The sequence below is a fragment of the Aphelocoma coerulescens genome, chromosome 3 (assembly GCF_041296385.1).
Source record: "Aphelocoma coerulescens isolate FSJ_1873_10779 chromosome 3, UR_Acoe_1.0, whole genome shotgun sequence".
NCBI lineage: Eukaryota > Metazoa > Chordata > Aves > Passeriformes > Corvidae > Aphelocoma > Aphelocoma coerulescens.
In genome coordinates, this window is record NC_091016.1 from 95,322,778 (window position 1) to 95,343,256 (window position 20,479).

At 44.4% G+C, this 20,479-nt stretch overlaps 1 protein-coding gene across 2 annotated transcripts; it reads left to right on the top strand.

Annotated features, from left to right (window-relative positions):
- Positions 1–1,497: 1,497 nt before the first annotated feature.
- Positions 1,498–20,478, top strand: B3GAT2 (beta-1,3-glucuronyltransferase 2). Of its 2 annotated transcripts, none has more exons than XM_069011342.1 (4): positions 1,498–2,079; positions 13,207–13,351; positions 19,792–19,940; positions 20,020–20,478. In XM_069011342.1, exons 1-4 carry the CDS (start codon positions 1,540–1,542, stop codon positions 20,104–20,106), a joined length of 921 nt encoding a protein of 306 aa, XP_068867443.1. In that variant the 5' UTR covers positions 1,498–1,539; the 3' UTR covers positions 20,107–20,478. The 2 variants fall into 2 exon arrangements, with proteins under 2 accessions (XP_068867443.1, XP_068867444.1); XM_069011343.1 differs by lacking the exon at positions 1,498–2,079 and adding an exon at positions 2,217–2,288.
- Position 20,479: the final 1 nt, after the last annotated feature.

Here is a 20,479-nt window from a genome sequence, read left to right on the forward strand (position 1 = left end):
ATAACAAATTGATTGGGGATAGATATGAATGATAGATAGACATAGTGTCCACATTATCTACATTTGTTATACACATGCAAATGTGAAGGATGAATATAAAACAGGAACGAAAGCAGTAGTGTAAACCCAGGAGGCTGGTGTGCATGCATCCCTGATTTCTGCAAGCCATGCTATTCCTACCAAAAAGTCAAAGTATCAGTGACGAATCTTTCTATTTCTTATCTCAAATAGCTCAGAAGCCAGTAAGAACGTCATTCGATCTCTACATTTTAATCAGAGAATCGTGCAGAATTCAGTAATTTGCAAACACTGCTGCTGCGCTTCTGTGTTCTTGTGCAGCATGAAGTTTTAAAAGCATAATTCGAGCTGTGAGGAAGTGTTTAGTTATGACAGCAGGGAGTGTTGAAAAATGCATCAGAAACTTCCCTGGGAGGAAACGGTTTGTTAGAGGTTTTAGATGTGCATTTCGTGTGTGTTGCAGCACCTGATGAACGCCTTTTTCTCAAAATAAAGACAGGTGGATTATTACGATAGGATTATTGTGATAGACGTATACTTTTTAAGAAGGAGCTCTCAAGTCCATGCGATCTCCGGGGAAGCTGCACGCCCAAACAACGGGGAGATGCGGTCCAGGGAGTGCGGGCTCGCAGGGCGGCGCGGGAGGTGCGGGGCGGGGGCCGACACCGACTGACGGGCACCGAGGGGAGCCGCGGAGAACCGCCGCCTTATTTACAACCTCTCACTTCGGCCGGGGTCGAAAATATTCCCTCCTTTAAAAAAAAAAATCAAACCGAAGCAGAAACGAGGCGACCGTCTCTCCGCCGCTCCGAGGGGTAAGTACTGGGGCACGGACCCCTCCGCCTACCCCAGCCCTGCCCGGCCCGTCGGACGGCCGGCGTTGTCCCGGGGAAGGCGTCCCGGCCGCCGGCCGAAGTTGTCGCCGGCCACGGAGAGAAGGAGAACCCCGTCCCCATCCGAGTCCCCCCGCCTGCCGGCCGGACCCCGGCGCCGCGCCCGAGGGCGCCGAGTGCGGGGCTCCCGGAGCCGCCGCCGCCCTCTCCCCGCGGCGCCCGGGGCCGGCAGCCGGAGTGGGGCGGGGCGGGAGCCCCCCCGGCCCCCGCCCGCGGGGACCCTCCCTCCCGCCTTCCCGCCCGCCCTCCCCTCCCCGCCCCCGCGCACCGCCAGAGCCGCCCGGGGAAGCGGAGGAGAAGGAGCGTCTCCCCAGAGCCCCTCGCCGAGCCCCGGTCCGGCGATGCCGAGGGTGAAGCGGGAGGAGGAAGAGGAGGAGGAAGGGCGGCCGCTCGCGGAATAGAGGCGCTGCGGGAGCTGCCCCGCCGGGCTGCCGCAGGCACCGCGGGGCTCCCCGACCCACCCCGCCGGCGGCCCCCGCGCCCGCGGGAGGGAGGGAGCGCCCGGCGCCCGCTCCGGCCGCCGCCGCCGCCCGGGCGCCCCGCGGAGCAGCGCGGTGGGGCAGCCCCGCCGCGCCCGTCTATGGGGCGGCGCTGAGCGGCGGCGCGGCGGGAGGGCGCCGGGGGCAGCATGAAGTCCCTGCTCTTCAGCCGCTTCCTTCTGCTGCTGCCCTGGGTGCTCATCGTCATCATCGTGCTGGACATCGACAGCAGCCGGGCGCCGCTGCCCGCGCTGTCCCCCCGCGGCGGGGCCGAGGGCGGTAGCGGCGGGGCGCGGCCGCCCGCCCCGCGGCGGCGGCCCGAGGCGGGGCTGCCCACCATCTATGCCATCACGCCCACCTACAGCCGCCCGGTGCAGAAGGCCGAGCTCACCCGCCTGGCCAACACCTTCCGGCAGGTGTCGCGGCTCCACTGGATCCTGGTGGAGGACGCGGCGGCGCGCAGCGAGCTGGTGACCCGCTTCGTGGCGGGCGCCGGGCTGCCCTGCACGCACCTGCACGTCCCCACGCCGCGCCGCTACAAGCGCCCGGGGCTGCCCCGCGCCACCGAGCAGCGCAACGCCGGCCTGGCCTGGCTGCGGCAGCGGCACCAGCACCTGCCGCCCCCGCAGCCCGGGGTGCTCTTTTTCGCCGACGACGACAACACCTACAGCCTGGAGCTGTTCCAGGAGGTGCGTGCGGGATGGGGGGGGGGGGGGGGGTGCGCGGCCGCCACGCTCCACCGCTTCCCGCCGCGTCCCCATCCCCGCTCCCCGCCGCTTCCCGCCGCTCCCCTCAGGCTCTGCCTTTTCCCCTCCTCAGGCTCCCGCTTTGCGGTGCTGTGTCCCATCCCCGCTTTGCGGCGCGCTCGGTGCTCCTTACCCAAAAAGTCCGGGCACGGGTAAGTCAAGCCCGCTCCCCGCCCGGAGACCTTGCAGCGCCCGTCCCGGGGCTCCCTCTGTGTGACCACCGCTCTCCTGATTTTAAGTTTCTTGTCCCTCCTCGCCATACTCCCGCAACTTTTTACTGCTGTTTTCTCACTTTCCTGCCGAGCGAGGCAAGTTTAAGGTTTATATAAGGGATCCTGTGTTTTTGTTAAAACTGGGTTGAAAAGTGCCCTTTGATAGTTGTTTTTTTTTTTTTTAGGCTGCATCCCTCTCCCTGTAGGGCAAACTCGCATCAGGAGTCGCCATCCTTCACAGTTTTTTCCTTGGCACTAATGAATTAATCCAGAGCCGTCTTCTTCACGTGGAGTTGCCTTTTTTGAAGCCTTTTGCCTTTTTTGAAGCCTTTCGCTCTTAAAAGCAGCAAATCGTTTGTGTAACGACTTGAACACCCTTTCAAGTCTCTTTTGTGAGGGGACCTGTTTTCGTCTTTATTGCCTCCCCTTGGTGAAGGGCTTTGTTTCATCTTGGTGGGAATTGCCAAGCGCTCGGGGCAGAGGGTATCCAGCTTTCTTTCTGGGTTCCCCTGGCAGGAAGGAGGGTGTTTAATAAGTGGACATAAAACAGTAGAAGAAAGATCGTGTAAGTCTTCTGTGACAGCCAGGAGAGTAACTTTGGCAGGGAAATGAGGGAGGGAAACAGAAAAGTAGGCAGCACAGGACTTCAGACATGCTGCGGTCTGTGGGTTCTGCTGCTGGACAGAACTGTAGTTCGAGGTGTGCACCCATCTGGCTGCCGAGCAGAGCTCTTCCTCGCGTGCTTTACAGTCAGTGAGTTAAAGTGAACGTGGTACACAGAAATGTGAGCACATGCAATTCCCTAGAGAAAGCTGGTTTAGAAATGCTTGGGTTCGTTTGTGTTTAGGTTCATAATGCATCCCTTTTCATTTCCAGTGCGTGGGCAGGTGGAGGGTCCCCATTCAGCAGGGATGCCCTACTTCTTTTGCCCACTTGGCAATCAGCATCGAAGCTGCTAATTTAAGGACCTTTGCCTAGAGGCTAAACCTTTGTTGCAATTGATTTTTAAAAATTCTGATAGCTGTGCTCAGTGCATTGTAATGTGGAGCAATTCCACGTACCCCTCTTTGATGTTATGGGAATGCTCACATGTGTATTTGTAGAAATAAGGCTAATTTGACTGAATCTTAGGGATTCTGTTAATTGAAACAGAAAATACACTTTGGCACAATGAGTAATGTGGGGCAAAAGATATTTGGAGATAAATACCTACTGTTCATTTGTGTTTCTTTTGCTTTTTTGTTGTTGAGTACCAACATTAGGGTATGCTAAAGGAACAGTATTGGCAGGTGTTTCTCTTGAGGGCTCCACAGCTACTGAAAAGGAGTCCAGTCACATTTATTCTTTTAATTTCTATCCTTATTCTACTAATTGCTGTGAATTATGAAACAGAAAGGTACAAATTACCTCTCTAATTAGCTAGGAAATCAGGAAAGCAAAGGGATAAAGCTGTCCAAAGGGTTAACCTTGAAAACTGCAAGCACAAGAGGCAACCTGTTTTTCTCTTGCTAACAAGAATTGCAACCTCTAGCATGAGTCTCTGCAGCCCTAAGAGTTCCCTTTCCCCTGTGTTCAGCTGCTGGGAAAGAGCTGTTTGTTCGGAGCCTGGTGTTTGCAGGCAGACACACATACATGAATGAGTTTTCCCTGAGAAATGGGGTGCTTGGAAAGATCAGTTACAGGAGCAGAGAAGGAGTATTTGCTTCAGTTGCCGCTGCAAGTTCCTGTGACTGTTTTTTGGGGTCACTAACAAGCTTTTGGCAGGGTCTCTGGGATGCCACTGGTGCTAACATGGGGAATGCCTTGCCAACCTAGCAAAGTTAACGGAAGTCCATTGGCAGGCTTTGCCAACGGGATGTGCCTTTACATGTGGGAAGTTACATTTAGAGGGAGCCAGGAGCCTGATTTTTCAGTCGAGGCACTGCTAGAGGGCTGGTTGCTTTTTGACTCGATAAAAGAAAATCTATGTATTCATGGATTCTGGCTTGACAGCTCTGTGATAAATCCTGATCTCTCCTTCAGGAATTGATTGATTTATGAGTGTAAATTATACTTGTCTTCTCCAAGCATGAAGAGAACAGCTTCAGAATGTGTTGTTTGCAGATGAAATCTGGTAGTAATCCCTGTTATGAAAATGGTGGTAACTATACCTGAGAGGGAGTGTTTTCAGTCTGTTGTCCACCAGGAACAATTCTTCAGACCTGCAGTTGCTTAATCCCGAAGGAAGTCTGATAAACTGTAGCTGCTCATTAGGAGGGAGTAGTTTAAATGTCGGAGGATGAGACAGGAGCTCGGAATTCTCATCCTACCACCATCCCGTGCTGGTTGTGTGACTTTCAGCATGTCACTGACATGGGCACAGGGGCGGGTAGGCCCCACAGTCCCAGCAGCACTGTGTGCAAGCAGGTGTGTACATTTGCTGGTTAGTGAAATAGCAGGTCTGCCCTCTTTGTAATGGCTTGCTTCTGAGCCAAAGCTGGTTTCAGTAGCAGCAGTGAGGGCTTGGGGAGATGGGAAGCAAGCGTAGTTAGGACTGCAAAGCCAGCATGAGAGAAACATTTGCGTTAGGGATGTGTTTTGCTCAGAGGTCAAGTAAGCAGGACTGCGGAGCAGAAGGCAAGCAAGGGAAGGATTGTGTTTGAGGCAGCACTTTTGCTGTGGGTCTCCCTAGTGTCCTTACAGAAGATGGAGCCTTTTAACAAAGCAAGATCAGCAAAGGCTTTACTGTGAGTTGTAGTGTATAAACCATGAGGCCATGATCAAAAAGGAGCATGCTTTGACATGGAATGCCATGGGATACTTCTGAGAGCTTTTGATGAAGAAATTCTAATCTCTGTCCGAAGTACTTCTGCCTGGTGCTTGTAGGAATGAGTGCTTTATATTTGATGTGGAGTGAGCTGGGCCCAGTAGACCTAGGGAGAGTGTGTTTCATGGAAATCGGGGAAAAAACCCCCAGCTTACAGTAGTCTGGAAAATGTCACCTTCTGTAGTAAATCTGGAACCCTTGGGTGTTCTTTATAATTACCTTTTTTCCTAAGACCTACAATGGCATGTGGGTGGATAGGTCAGTTTTTAACTGGTGAAACTATGTTCTCAAATTCAAACTGGGAAGGGTCTAAGCAGGTTTAGTTGTCCTTTTTAGAATAAGGTGGAGAGCCTGCTTTGTGTTTCTGCTGCTACCGTCTTGGCTCAGTTTAGCATTTTGTTAGGAAATGGTCACCTTCCATGGAAAGGCTGCAGGGAAAGAACCAGTATGTTCAGTTATTGTGAAATTCTTTAGAGTATTAAACTGGACGGCAGGAATGATGAAGAAATATTTCCAGGAGTAGAGGTGTGGCTTTTAAATTATTCCCAACTCTTTCTGCTTGGGAGTGTAGTGGTGGTCAGGTGAAAAATCATGCTTTTACTTTAATGCCTGTGGTTCTGGAATATTGTATTTTGTCATTCATTATTTTGGGATCCAGACCTCAGAAATAATTTATGTATTTTCTGTCCAGGTATGATCTGTTTATCTGGAGGTGTCCTTCAAAAATAAGTCTGCTTTCTGAAAATATCTGTTATAAGTCAGCCTGCATTCATAAAAAAGACACTGAGAGGCCTGAAATCCAAACTATTATATTTAAGATGCTTTACAAATGTTTCTACATGACTCACCATAGCTTCTATTTTTACCACAGGCTGTTCATTTTGGAGTGATTCTCTCACAGTTTCTGGTGCATTTGTGCTTCATCTTACTCCTGAATGCAAGTTATTGTAATATTGTGACTGATGCCTAGCAACTGCCAATTTCACATTTTTAAACTTCCAGAGAAGAAAACCTTAGATAAATCTGGCATTCCACTTTCAAGGAGAGATTTTAAGAACAGGATTAACCTAAGCACTGGAAACTGAAGATAGACAGCTAAGTTCCGCTTCCCTTAACTCTTCATATAATTCAGGCATTTCTATGTCTCAAGCATTTTCTCTGTTCTTTCCATATTTTGAGGAGTTGGCCAAAGGCCATCCCTTCCTCGGTCCACGTTTGGATATGTGTGCAAACTGGAGGAATTAGTGTTGGAGACCTGCTCTGTTGTTGATTGTGCAGACTGCCCTGAAACCTGTGAAGGTGAGGGGTGAACAGCTTAAGGAGTACAAGAAGAGGAGTAAAGGTCTTCAGTATCTGTCTGAAAGTGAGCTTGCTGCATTCAAAAATGCATTGAGTTTTAGCGATTCCTGTCTAGGTTATTTCTGCCACCTTTGCTTGTATTTTTTTCAGACACCAAAACTGAGATATGTTTGAAATTAAAATGCTTGAACCTAAAACCATGTTCTCCCTCCCTGGCACCCCCAGGCTTCTGGTCATCGGTGCCCAGAATTTCATGGCAATGTTTGCTGGGTGCCTAGAGCAGGCAAGTGTGGCAAATTCCACTGTCTTGTCTGAGTGCAAGGAGAGGATTTGCAGACTGGGTGTCCTTAGAGAAATCCACACTCTAAGGTGTGATCTGAATACAGCCTTGCAGCATGGAATTCAGAGTAGATCACGGCCCTAATTCTCATTTCTAAGGGGTAAAAAAACCCAACCCAAACTTCAGTAGCTTAGCAGTTAGTCCTATTGCCCACTGAGTTGTGGACCAGAATTCAATTTGCTGTAGCTTTTGCCTGCACAAGAGTGCCCTGAATATGATGGTGGAGTTGAAGCTGGAAAGGAGGTATGAGGACACAGAGCTCATCCTGCTCTCTTTAAGCTGAGGTAGTCTTTACAGGTAGCTCAAGATTCAAAGAGCCACAGATTCAGACTGAAGGAATTTCCTTGTGTCCCTGCCCTTTCCTATCAAAAGGTGTCTATGAAGGTGGCAGATATTCTAATGGCTTTTAACAGCCGTTTCAGTAGCCCAAAAAAAAGAATTCCTTGCTATTAAAAATAGAACAGAAATACTTGCGGCATTGCATGTCACACAGGCTTCAGTTTTCCTGTGATCATCTTTGTGAAGTATTTTGAGGGGAACTCAGAAAATGTGTTATAGAAGAGGTGAATATTTACTATTTATTCCAGCTTTGAATAGGGAATGGTTAGTGTCATTTCAATAACACTTACGTAACTGTCCTAATCTTTATACACTGTATTAAGCTAACTTCTGTGTATTTTTAAATGGATATATTTATGCAAAAGATTTTAAAGTAGTATAAGTGAATCTCTTAATCTTTGAAAACATGAAAATCTTTTGTTGTATCTCTTTGAGCTGGTTGGAAAAATCAGATTTTTTGAAATGGTCTCAAAAATAACGTTTAGTAGCCTAGACAGAATTAAGTATTAGCTGGCAGTCATTAGTTATTTTCTTCAGAATAAAAAGTGATCCAAATACGAGTTAGCAGTGCATTAAATACCTTTCTAGTATATAAATGATTTAGGAGTACATGACAGATTTTAAATGCACACTGACATTTTTCTTCCACATAGACATGTAATACCTATGCTAAAGAGGCTGGATTAGAAAAGACTGGCAGAGAACGAAGTAGCTTAAAAATGAGAGGAAACAGTGACAAAAAAAAAGGGGGGGTCTATTAGAAATAGGTTTAGTGGAGAGACTCTTGGTTACAAAGTACCAAGTACTCCCTGTTTCTGCACTGACAGCAGTGATTTTACCTGTGAAACGGATACTGTTACTGTGGAATTAATTACACGGGGTCAGCAGCTCTTCAGAGGCACAGTGAACACAACCCGGTAGAATGATAGGGAGTAGAATGAGACAACCAGTAAACAGAAGGGCCCAGAAGTAAAATGAGTAGCAAATGTCTTGGAAGTTGTCCCAATCCCCAGAAAGTAGCTCCTAACTGCTTTAGTTAAATTTGGTACAGTTTTCTTCTGTAGGGAAGCAATATTGACATTTGTGCCCAAGGATGCTGATATAATTTAGAAACAGTGATCATTGTACCTTATATATCAAATGTTGCTGGAGAAAAGGGGGAATTAATCTATCCTCCCTCTGCAATGTAGATTGTGTACAAATCAGCAGAGGAGATTTAAAGCAGATGCTTGGAAAGAAAGATTTCCAGTAGGGAGGATGGTGAAGCAGATCACCTGGGAGGGCTGCAGAAGAGGCTAGATCAATGAATGACAATTTTTTTTGGTTTGTAGACCCCTTCTACAAGTGTTCCCATAGAGAATACCCTTTACAGTCATGTCTGCCAACAACAAATTTGCTTTTTGAAGTTCCTAACCCCTAAGCCTCACAGTTACTGAACCACAAAAGCCACAGGCACAGGTTTTCCATGCCTCAGTACCTTCTTTGAAGTGATGGTAAGCAGGGACAGGAGCTCTGTCCAAAGTCTCAGTAAACAGGCACAACATCACTGCTGATCTGTCTGGCTGAGTTGTAGTGCTCTCATGTAAGTTCTGTTGAAGCAGAATTTGGCTTTAAATGGCCTGTGAATAATGCAGAGAACTGATAGGGACCCTGGCTGTGCTTATGCATTAACCCATAAAACTTTGTCCTAAGGAAGTGTTGTAGTGAAGGAGCTCTAGATCCTGTCGTTGGTAATAATAAATCGTAATTTTGCATAGAAATCTGCTGGAGCATCACTGGGATGGGCAGGGGTGTGGGGTAGGATGGTGAGCCTGGATGTGAACCTGTAGCCTGACCAAGGCAGACCACAAATCACGCAGGGGTTGAAATGATGGGGAGAAAAAAGCTTACCAGGTGTGGTGTAGGTTTGCCCTTGCAGAGGGCTTTGGATCCCGAATAGAAACACATCGACATCATGCTGCAAAAACACTAGGATGGCTGTTCCAGTCTGGAAGCCTTTTCCCTGTAGGAAGTACAGCTGTGTTTCCTTTTCTCTGTCATTTGCCTTCATTCCCCTTGGGCTTTTATATTTTGTTACTGTCTTGGTATCTTCCCTATCCATCAGTCCAGCGCATTCCATTAAGCAGCTTTTCTTGATTGACTAATGAGATGCTAAATTTAGCAATGCTTTTATCACAGTCTTTTATTGCTCAGCTCCATTTCCTGCATTTTCACTTGCTATTCTTCAGCGATTACTCTGTTGTTACTGTATTTATTGTTATATGTCCATCACCTCACTGGCATTTTTTCGGTCAGTTGTTACTCATCTCTCCTGTCATTTACTTGCCCACTCCTTCCCAATTCTCCTCCCCCTCCTACTTCATTCACATGTGTTCTACCATCCTCCCCCACCCAGTACAGCACTCTCCTCCTATGCCAAGACCCCCTTTCATAAATAGGGGACAAAAGCATCTCTACCTCAAGAGAGCTGTCCAAGCCAGGCAGGATGAGTCCTGCCAGTGGGGTCCTATCTCTGCTCATTAACTACAGAAGTCTAACTAGGACAGACCAGATGCTTAACTTGCAGAGAGTGAAGTGTAAGTAAGTTGAATCCCATCCATGTAAGCTACCAGGACTTAAAATGCTGAGTGTTGGCACAGCATGTGCTACCTCTGTCACTACAATGACAGATAGAAGAGTCATTTAGGAAGCTGTTTGTAAGTCCTAGGATTTTTGGCAGTTGTTTAACCCATGGCACTAAAGCTATTCAGAATTAACACATTTTTGAATCACTTTTTTGTGTCCCAATGATTAGCAGCATAAAATTCCAGGCGCAAGCTGGCCTTTTAATCCAAATAATAGCTTTTTCCCCATCATACATAAATACAGCCTTCACATATCAGTATGTTAACTGCAGTAATGCTATTCTCAGAAGATTAAAAGAAATACTCCTACTTTCATCTGCCTAGCATATCCTGAGGCTGTGAGGTATTTCAGAATTAGCATAAATACTGGTCTAGATGTGCTCTTTCAGCTTTTACTTAAAGGAATTGCTGTATTCTTATTTCGTTCTTCAAAAATGTAACCTGTGAGAATAAAGTAACCCAAGGACAAAAGTAAGAGCTCTGTAAAGTGTTACTTGCTTCTGATGTGTGGTGGCTTTACTGATGTACCTCACAGACACTGAGATTGACCCAAGATTATGAATTTAAAACTTTTTGGGTCATTTCATGCTGGTTTTATGAGGTCAGTGAGATACTTTTAATTGACAAGATTTTCCAACACACTGTGTATCACAGAGTATTAATGGAAATCTGTCTGGTTCTGCCAGCTTAGGTGCTGAGACCCCTATTGACCCAGTTCAGAAGCCTTGTGTAACCTGGCTCATTTTGCAACACAGCTGCCCAAACTTTTACTGTGCACACAGGCAGGCCATGGGTGCACTGTGCTCTGGCCATTTTCTTGCAGCCAGAGTGTGCCTGCCCTTGTCTTGTGGCATTTTGAGTTTAGGTAGAGACAGTTGGCACAGGGTGGCCAAAGTGCTGCAATTCCGAACACCGATAATTTGTTCAGGTATCCACGCCCTCCAGGAGGTGTTGATGGCACCATGTCTGTTTATCCTGTGGTATTTACTGGTGTAGCATAGTTGGGTGTATGTGGCTTAATGGTGCTCTTAAAAACTTACTGGGAACTTACCTGTGTAGACATGCCAGCAGGATGATTCCCTGTGTCCATGTCTGGTATGTTTGGATGTTAATATAAATATGCTGTTAGCAAAATAAGCAAAAGAGATGTGCCATTAAAACCAGAGCTAAAAGGTCTTCATGAGGAGATTTGGCCGATGTCCATATCCAAATAACGAATTGCTAACTCTGCATTTCCTACACGGAGGAGTGGCAGAGATTGGAAAGTTAAGCAGGGAGAACAGTTGCAGGTAAATATGTTTATCAATAACCTTAGAAAGATTCATGGCAGTCTTTCATTGGCAATTAACCAGGCAATGGCTTGGACAGAATCCTTATCACAAGAATTCCCTATATTGCCAACTGAATACATACCCTGCACTTAAGCACTATGGGCTACTGCTACTGAGATTTCTGCTTGCTACAACAGTTATTAGGGTGGAAGAGAGGAATTTTTGATAAAAAAATTTGAAGAATCACAAATAATTGGAAGGGGAGAAGGTGCATGTCTCTTTTTTGTGTGTGCCTACCTTTTTGGGGATTTTTAAATATGTATTTTATACCTTCCTTATGTGAAAGTTCTAAGAAACTGCTAATGTTTCTAGCTTAGAAATGTGAACCACACTGACGTGATGTCTTTGTTTTTTTTGGTGCAACTCCTGCAAGTCTTGATGATATGCATGATAAATCTTTCACCTTGGCAGAGAGAGAGGGAAGTGTTTAATATTTAACCAAGGTTGTCTTTTACTTCGGCATCCATCGATAGGGGACTGCAGTTACAAATATGTAAAACTGTGTTTATTTTTGCTGAGAGGAGTGCTTGGAAGGAAAAAGGGATAACTTTTCCCTAAGGATTAAGTTTCAATTACAACAAAAGACTAGACTGTTTTTAGAATAGATCAAATTAAGCCCACGTTACACTGAAATAGTTTAATACTTGTTTAAATAGAACCATATTTAAAGCACAGTAGTTAGAACAGTGGCTTTTGAACCAATGTGGTTAAACTGTGCAAGTTGCTGTGTCTGTGTACTTGCCTGCTCAAGTTCTCACACCAGACCATCTGATTTTCCCACGGGGAGCAGTGTGTCAAGGTTTGTGTCATCCTGTTTACTGAAGAAAATGGACCACTGAACCAGCTATCTGAAGTCACTGAATCAGACTCATAATCTTTAAGGCTGGAAAAGACCTCCAAGATCCAGTCCAGCCTTTGCCTGAACACCACATCAATTAAACCATAGCACTAAGCGCCACATCCAGTTTATTGAACACTTCCAGGGATAGTCACTCCATCACTTCTCTGGGCAACCCATTCCAATGCCTGACAACCCTTTCAGTGAAGAATTTTTTCCTGATGCCAACCTGAACCTTTTCTGGCACAGCCTGAGGCTGTTTCCTAATGTTACCTGGGAGAAGAGGCCAACCCCCACCTGGCTCCAACCTCCTGTCAGGCAGTTGTAGAGTGGTAAGATACCCCCCAAACCTCCTTTCCTCCAGGCTAAACACCCCAAACTCCCTCAGCTGCTCAGCTTACAGGATTCACTTTCCAGACCCTTCCCCAGCTTTGCTGCCCTTCTCTGGACATGCTCCAGCACCTCAGTGCCCTTCTTGAAGTGACTCCCAGTCATGCACACTTCTTGCTACAGTCATTTCTTCATAACTATAGCTTCCTCTACATTAGATAAGGATCACACTTCCAGTTTTACATTTAGTTAATTTACACCACTGGGAAAAACTGCTGCTGGTGATAGTAAGCATCCTGCCTGGCCTGCTTTTTGTCCTTCTCAGAAATTTAGCAGAGCTTTTAAAGGGAAAATATAGAAGTTAAAACTTAGCCCTAGCAATCTTTTTTCATGAATCCTTAATAGATCTGAGCTGCATCTCAGGTCTGCTGCAGGTAGGAAAGAGTTGTGTGTCATGATATCCTCTCTTCAATGCATTTTTAACAAGTCCCAAACTAATTTTACTTGTCCTAGTGAAGTGTGTATTAATCATTATTATAATATTTTCTCTCACTGGGTTTCTACAGTATCTCAGCAATCTATTGAAATAACCCCACTGCCAGACTCCCGCAGTCTTGCAGATAAAAAAGATACATTACGCCTTCAAAAATCCAAACAAACAAGAAAAAACCCTGTTTTCACAGCTTTAAAAAAATTTTGGCATAGAAGATATTATGAATAGGGTATTTAAAGTAGAATTGAGATGCCTATGGACTAAGGAGCTGGAGATTTCCCAGAAAATGAGTGGGCACAGGCAGTTTTCAAATACTCACCGCTGTTGGGCTGCAATCTGTAAGCTAGAATTGCTTTTGAATTCCTAGTGATGATTAATGTGGGTTTCTACCAGCGCTCCCAGAAAGCCTGCAGGGAGCAGGTGTGCGCTGTCACTGACGCTGTGCCTGCCTCTTGCAGATGCGGACGACGCGCAAGGTGTCGGTGTGGCCCGTGGGCCTGGTGGGAGGCCGGCGCTACGAGCGCCCGGTCGTGGAGAACGGCAAAGTCGTCGGCTGGTACACGGGCTGGAGAGCTGACAGGCCCTTTGCTATTGACATGGCAGGTGAGGATCATCTACAATACATGAATGTTTCCATGTGTCCATTTAAGCAGCTTCTTAAACTTCTGAAGTGCTGGCAGAGTGCGCAGCCCTTTGACAGTAACTATCCTGAAAGTTTAGGCTTGTACATCTTGTCTAATTAATTTGCTGCTTGGTGGTATCTGCACTTACTTTGTTTTTGTTTTTATGTGGCAACTTGGCTTTTATGTTGTATGAATTGTTTGCCTGAAACAAGTTAATTGTAAATTAATACATCCAAGCAATTTCTTGCAAGGAGTCCCTGCCTGGCATTTTGTCATCAATCTCGACCAGGCAGTATAAATGCAGACCTTCTTAGACTTCTTGTTGTAAAATGCTACTTTATCATGAAATGATTCATTTTGCATTGGTTATTTGGAATGACAGTGATAACTGTAGATGGATACAGTTTGAAACACTGGGCTTAGGGGAAAAATCACTGACAGCTGTTGCCTGGTAGATGAAGGCAGAAAAGCTTCAAAATGGATCTAATCAATCTTCTGCAGTGAAGTTTGCACACCACACAGCTCTGTCTTGCTGACAGTCCATGCTTAAACAATTTTTTGTATATATTCACAACTGCCAGATGAATCACCACTGTGCACAGGTCCAATTTCTGACAGCAAATGGTTCCCAGAAAATGATACGGTATTTGCAGTTAGACATCTTCTGTAGTCAAGAGGGAAAGGGAAAAGTAGGAATATAAGGGCAAGAATGGGATAGAAATAGCCACCTTTTTTATGTTCTGATACCCTTATGTTTTGGGAGAGGGAAAAGGACAGTGTAAAGTTCTTTCTCATCTTAACAGAATACTGTTACATTAATTGAAATGTTTGATAAAAATATGTACAGTATTTACAGTCCAATTGGTTAAAAAGAGTAAATAAAGGAGGACTAATAGTTGTTAACACCTCAAAGACAAAAAAGTTAACAGGTGAATTTTTCTCTACTGTAGAGGCATTTCAAGTCAATAGTACCACCTGGCATAAAAATAAGTGTTTGGGTGCTCAGATAAAGGTGCCCAGCGGTGAAGTAGGTATTCAATGTCCAACACCATGCAGCATGTTGAGGACTGCAGCTGTGCAGTTTAAAGCCCCTGCCTGTGGATTTACAGATACATATTGATACTGTGCTCTAGAAGGGATTACTGATGGCATTATAAAGGTGAGAGCGTGGCTCATAATTCATTAGCAGCAGGCAGAAAGCCATTACACAACATCAGCCAAGGGACACTAACTCAGACATGAAGAGATACATGGAAAGTTCTTAAGTTGTTTACCTTGCAGATGCTGGCTGAATCACTGGCATGAGGGAAAAGCAGCTCCATTAAGAGCATTACCTGCTTGTGCTTGGACCAAAGTCATGTAAGGGAGGGTCATAGAGACAAAAAAACCCCAAAACATTTAGAGTACAGGAAGTTATTGCAGATCCACAAGGAGCTACTACTTTGTGAGAGAACTTTTATTAGTCTTTAAAAAACACTGAAGAAATTAAATTTAATTTTTAATTTCAGCAAGGAGAGGATGCCATGTAGACTGTGAAAAAAATGATGTGAAATTTGCATCTTCATTCCCCTCAGGAATACAGTGGAAGGGCACAAACAGAACACAAGTGCAAATCCAGAACTCCTTAGGTGTCTGAGCAGGTGCAGGCTACAGGATGTGTGTTGACACGCAGATTCCGACCCTTGCCCTTCTCTCTCAGCTTCCCAACACACCTCCAGGGACTCAGAGGACTTGCTACCAAACCTGTCCATGCTGTAGCCCATTGCTGGCATTTTTCCATCTGCTGTACCAAATATACAAGTGACTTAGGTTATACTGGGTGCTGCACATAAGGAAGACCAAGGATCTCTTTTAAAAATATTGCCATGAAAAAGTACAGGTGCATGTAGTAATACTGATATGGAGGCATATCAGCTGTCTACAGTTAATGCTCACGTCCCAGCACCCTGGTAAGGAGGCTCCCTTTGGTTTACTGAACGATCTTTCATAGTGGTTTTCACAAGAATTTGATCATGAGGCTGGGTACGAACAGAGTGATGTCTTAAAAGTTTTGGGATCACTGGTTTAACTTGTGGCTGTCAGAGGAAGCACAACCTTGACTCTTAAGCACATAAACTTCTTATTCTAGACTGCAAAATACAAGGCCAAATTCAAATTACTGCAAGCGGAGACAAGTCCTGCTGATTTCACCAGGCTCAGCTCAAAACACCCTAGCTGGCCAACCTCCCCAGATTCTTTGAAACGCACGTGGCAATTGCGTTAGGTCAGTTCATTAAACATTGGTGATTTATTCTGGGAAATTTGTGGCTGACACTGCTATTCTCCAATGCTAAACTGGATTCAGAAAGCAAAGTAGCTGTTTCCTGTGTTGCTTCTTGCCTGGCAACCAACACACCATATGAATTAGTTCAGGCATTTCCGAAGTTCTGCTTCAGTTTTAACTGGAGGTGGGTTTTAGAGTTTGACACAGACTTGCTTACTCTCGGGGAAGAGAAGTGGGAGAGAAGGTGGAATGGAAAAGGGTGACACTGATTCTGAGGTAAGCACTGTGTTATTTAGTAGGGATCTGATTTCAAGTCTTCTATATTAAGTGGTGTTGTTTTACTTCTGGGTTGTTCCCAGTGCCAGAATTTTGGATCACTCAAGAAAAGAAGTTAAGATTGTGATTCTCCTAATGAGAAGGTTGTTCAAGAAGGCAGATGCTTGCTTTGCATTAGCATTCCAGGAGCTACTTCAGTCATAGAGATTAGTATGTGACTGTAAATCACTGGGCCAGCAGATTTTGGACTTGGGGTCCAGAGCTCATCAACTGTGCCCTAAGCACCTCTGCTACGGCCTGAGCAACCACATTTTTTTATTACCACTTCTTAAAATTTCGCCATAATCATGAGATCTTCAGCACATCTCATCTTTCTTAGGGCTCCCTGAGCAAAAAAGCCAGTCTATTCATGGCACTGCAAAACATAGCATATTTTGACTGAATCTAAAAGAGCCACTTCTGGAAGTCACAAACAAAAAATTTTTGAGTGGCTATGGCAGCCAGCACATTCAAAACCCCTCCAAAACCACACCAAAACACCAACTACCCCTCCCATCCAAGGGTAAATACTATTTTAAACATTGAGTTTATAATCAAGTGCCTCTTTCATGCTGAATCATATGTCAGCAGATGCCTTTGTTCTGAACTCCTGGTTAGGCTCATTGCAACCCAGAAAGTGCATCACAGAGACAACTTGAAAGCCGCAGAGCCCAAGCCAAAGGTGGGACCTTGATCTCTGTGAAAACCAGCATATCTGTTTCAACATCAGCACTGAACATTAGCATTTATACACTCCAGAAATGATAAACACTCAAGTTTCTAGCTTGCATTCAGCTACTATCCTATCTAGAACATCCAGGAAGCAATGGCATTTACCATAGCAACAAAATCTTTAAACTCTGGCTCACGTTTAACCGGAACTTCTGCCTTTTAACAGAAGCCATTGATCTAACACAAGGTGTGAATTAACAGAAACAGCTTATGTTGAAAGAAGAACAGACGTAATATCTGCTATGTCTGCCAGGTATCTTGTTCTCCAACAAATTAATTCCTATCTAGGTGGCTCTTCAGCCAATTAGATTTAATTTACAACCTTGAATCAAACAGGAAAATACCCCGAAACACCTGTTCACACTCCAGCTATGAAATAGTCTTGTGGCATTTCACATGAAGTTAAGCCCAATATGACCTTGTAGGAATAATGATTAAGTAAAGTAACTGTATGCATATAAGCACTGTTCAGTTATGCTACACTGGAGACAGTAATCCCAGATTAATCCCTGTTTAGTGATAGAATTCAAAACAACAGTGTCTTTTCATCAATTAGCTCAGGATCATTATCTACTGAGAGAAATAATTAGTGCCAGTCTGGTCTAAACCTGAGCCGTCTCCTCTTTCTGACACCGAAATGACACACCTGATAATGTCAACTGAAAGCTGTCATTAGAAAGTGATTTTCTCTCAAGTCCATCTTACAAAATGTCATACATGTGAAATTAAAGCAGTTACAAAGCAGAGCTGAAGAACTAGAGAGCCAGGAGATAAGTCTCCTTGAATTCTTTAATCTCTTTAAGTTGCTGCTTTATTGGATTCTTTTAACAAACGAAGACTTCATGGACCCTGACCAAGGAAACAAATCTCAGGCCAGTCCATGCACAGTAATCCATGTCCTTACCACCTGCAGCACTCAGTTTTACTTGTTGCCTGAGTTTTGACAGCACCCTCAAATGACAATTGGCAATAGCATGGTAGCAAGGGCATGTGTCACGTGCAGGGGCCACGGCCCACTTGAACATCTGTGTGTAAGAAAAACCCATCCTCAGAACCCAATGCAATTTTCTCAACAGGAAGAGCAAGTCTTGCAACAAGAGAATGTATGAGGAATTAATGTATAGCTAAGTATAGGCTACGGGTCCAGGGAGCCACACTGACACTGCAAAGATAAGCAGCAGAAAATTTGTGTCTCTTCTGCTTAAAATGGGATTCTTTCTGTGCACTCAAATCTAGGACACTAATTTTGATGTTTACTTCATTTTCTTCTTTATGCATGTGCAGCTTGAATCTTAAATATATTTAAAAAGAAAGAGCAGCTCACACAGCTGATCAGGGTTCCAAAAATGCCTTCCCATGCAAAAGAATTTTTTTCATGCCCAAAATTATTAAAGCCCAGTTGCATCCAAAATTTATAGTTTGTTTTATCTGAGGAAAAACCCCCAACAAAACCTAACCAAAACCACTGAACTGAAGCAGACCATTTTGTTCATCAGTACTAAGTCTCTGGTCACCTTCCAAGGTGCAGCAAGCTGAGTGGTACATACTGTCTCTAGCTGAGGGCGTTTCAACTCCCACCCTCAGATCTGCCCAAATGACTACACCTGACTACCAAGATCACTAGGATAGAGCCCACCTTGTGCTCCATCGTGGCCTGGCTACAAGCAGTAAGAAGCAAGTGCTCTGCAGGGTGGGTAAGCCCTGTCTATCCAGACACCTATTCTCCACCTCAGGCAGGACAGGATGTATAAAGCTACATAAAAGATATAATGTATAGATGTTTTCTGTGTCCATCAGTGAATTGGGACCTCAGTTTACATCCAACCCATAGTCTTCATCAGGGTCCAAATCCTTACTGAAAACAAAACAAACTTTCTGGTGTCTTCCTTTGCTTTCCAAAAAGCAAGAGCATGATAAAGTGGTTTCAGTGTGCCTTTCTTTACATGTGATGTAGTAATTACTTCCTTATATTTTCCTCTTCAAAAGGCTGCCGTAAAAGTCAGATACTTTAAAGGAAAATATAGTAGCAAGACATTTCTACTAAAAAAAGGGGTCAGAATTACATTAAGTTAGAGAAAGTTATGCTTAGTTTAAAACTGATAAAATTTTAATACTGGCTTTAGAATTAACTGCTTTTGGAGTTTTCCAGAACTGATGTCAAAACTGTTACTACTTGTGTCATAAAGGGGCAGCTAGAACCACTCTGAACTGATTAAGAAAGGATTTCTTTGGTAGGCTTGGCAATCAGACAAAGTAAGTTAGTTACAAATGTAATTTTTCTTTACAAGTCCATCAGTGGAGTTTTTGAGTCATAGTTAAAAAAGCATACATATGACTGAGCATTGCTGAAGGAAAATGGGAGAGTTCTATAAATAATGGCAAATTGGAGATTCATGGGAGCTTCTTCAGAGAGGCTGAGTTTGTTCAAACCAGTGATTTCTCAGTTTGCAGTCTCCCTTCGAGGGACCTGATGCATGTTGGTAGAGAAAAGAATTGCAGAGAGGTGTCTTTGCACTGAACAAGTCCTTTGAACTGTGCTGTGGCAAGCTCAGACCAGCTAAGACTGCCTGGCAGACCACCAGTGCTAGAAGTCATTCCCAAGGCAGAGCATTAGTGTGACTTGTCTTTCCTCAGCGAGGATGTTAAAACTCTACAGGCTAAAATTATCTAAATATCACAGTTTTAACATATTTTAACCTTTTTTTCCAACTTTCACCTTGAAGTGTAGAATGGTTTGTACAGTATAAATTCTATACATTTTGCTTATAATTCAGTTTTATTTCTTAAATAAAAGCAGAAAGGAAGAATAGTCCAAGATCTTAGCAATACCTGACTTTTCAGGCAAGAAAGCATATACTACCTACATGACAGGAAATAGATTAAATATGTTGAAAATATGGTGCAATTAAAAAAATCTGACTGTATCTTCATGGCAAAACAAGACAATACAATGTAGAATGTACAAACCTACCAAATAATGTCTACCTGCATAATAAAATTTCCACATTTTTAAAAAGAACATGGGAGATTTCTAGGTATAGTACAACTACACAAAAATGTAAGGCCTAAAGGTTTTTCTCAATCTTTTTCCCTATCTCACTTTCTCCAAGGATTTGCTGTGAGTCTTCAGGTGATCCTGTCACATCCCAAAGCCGTATTCAAGCGTCGTGGTTCTCAACCAGGAATGCAAGAATCTGATTTTCTGAAACAGATAACAACAGTGGAGGAACTGGAGCCAAAAGCAAACAACTGCACAAAGGTAGCGATTGCCACACTTTGTGAAAAGCATTTGTGTCATCTCTGTAGATGCCTTTACTGACACAAATGTTATCTTCTAGGTTCTTGTATGGCACACCCGAACAGAGAAAGTGAATCTAGCTAACGAGCCAAAGTACCACCTGGACACAGTCAATATTGAGGTATGACGTGGGGAGACAGTCCCATGGCAAGAGCAGGACAACAGAGGCGCCAGCATGTGTTCCAGTTCAGACAGCTAAAATCATCTGCTTCTGCCTGAGACCTGACAGACTTCTGTGGAAACAAAAGGAAGCTTTCAGAGACTCTAATAAGAAAATCAAGTGGGTGTGCTTTGTTCTAACTTGTCTGCATGCACTTCTGAACTCTCAGCTTAATAAACTGACACTTACCTTTGTTTTAACGCTGTTTCCACATAGAGAAACATGGCTGCAATGGAGTATTTTCAAAATCATTATTTATGTATATACTTTTTGTATTTATCCAGCTTAATGGTGTAATTATAAACTGATTTTAACTCACGAACTGTTGGTCTAAATATCT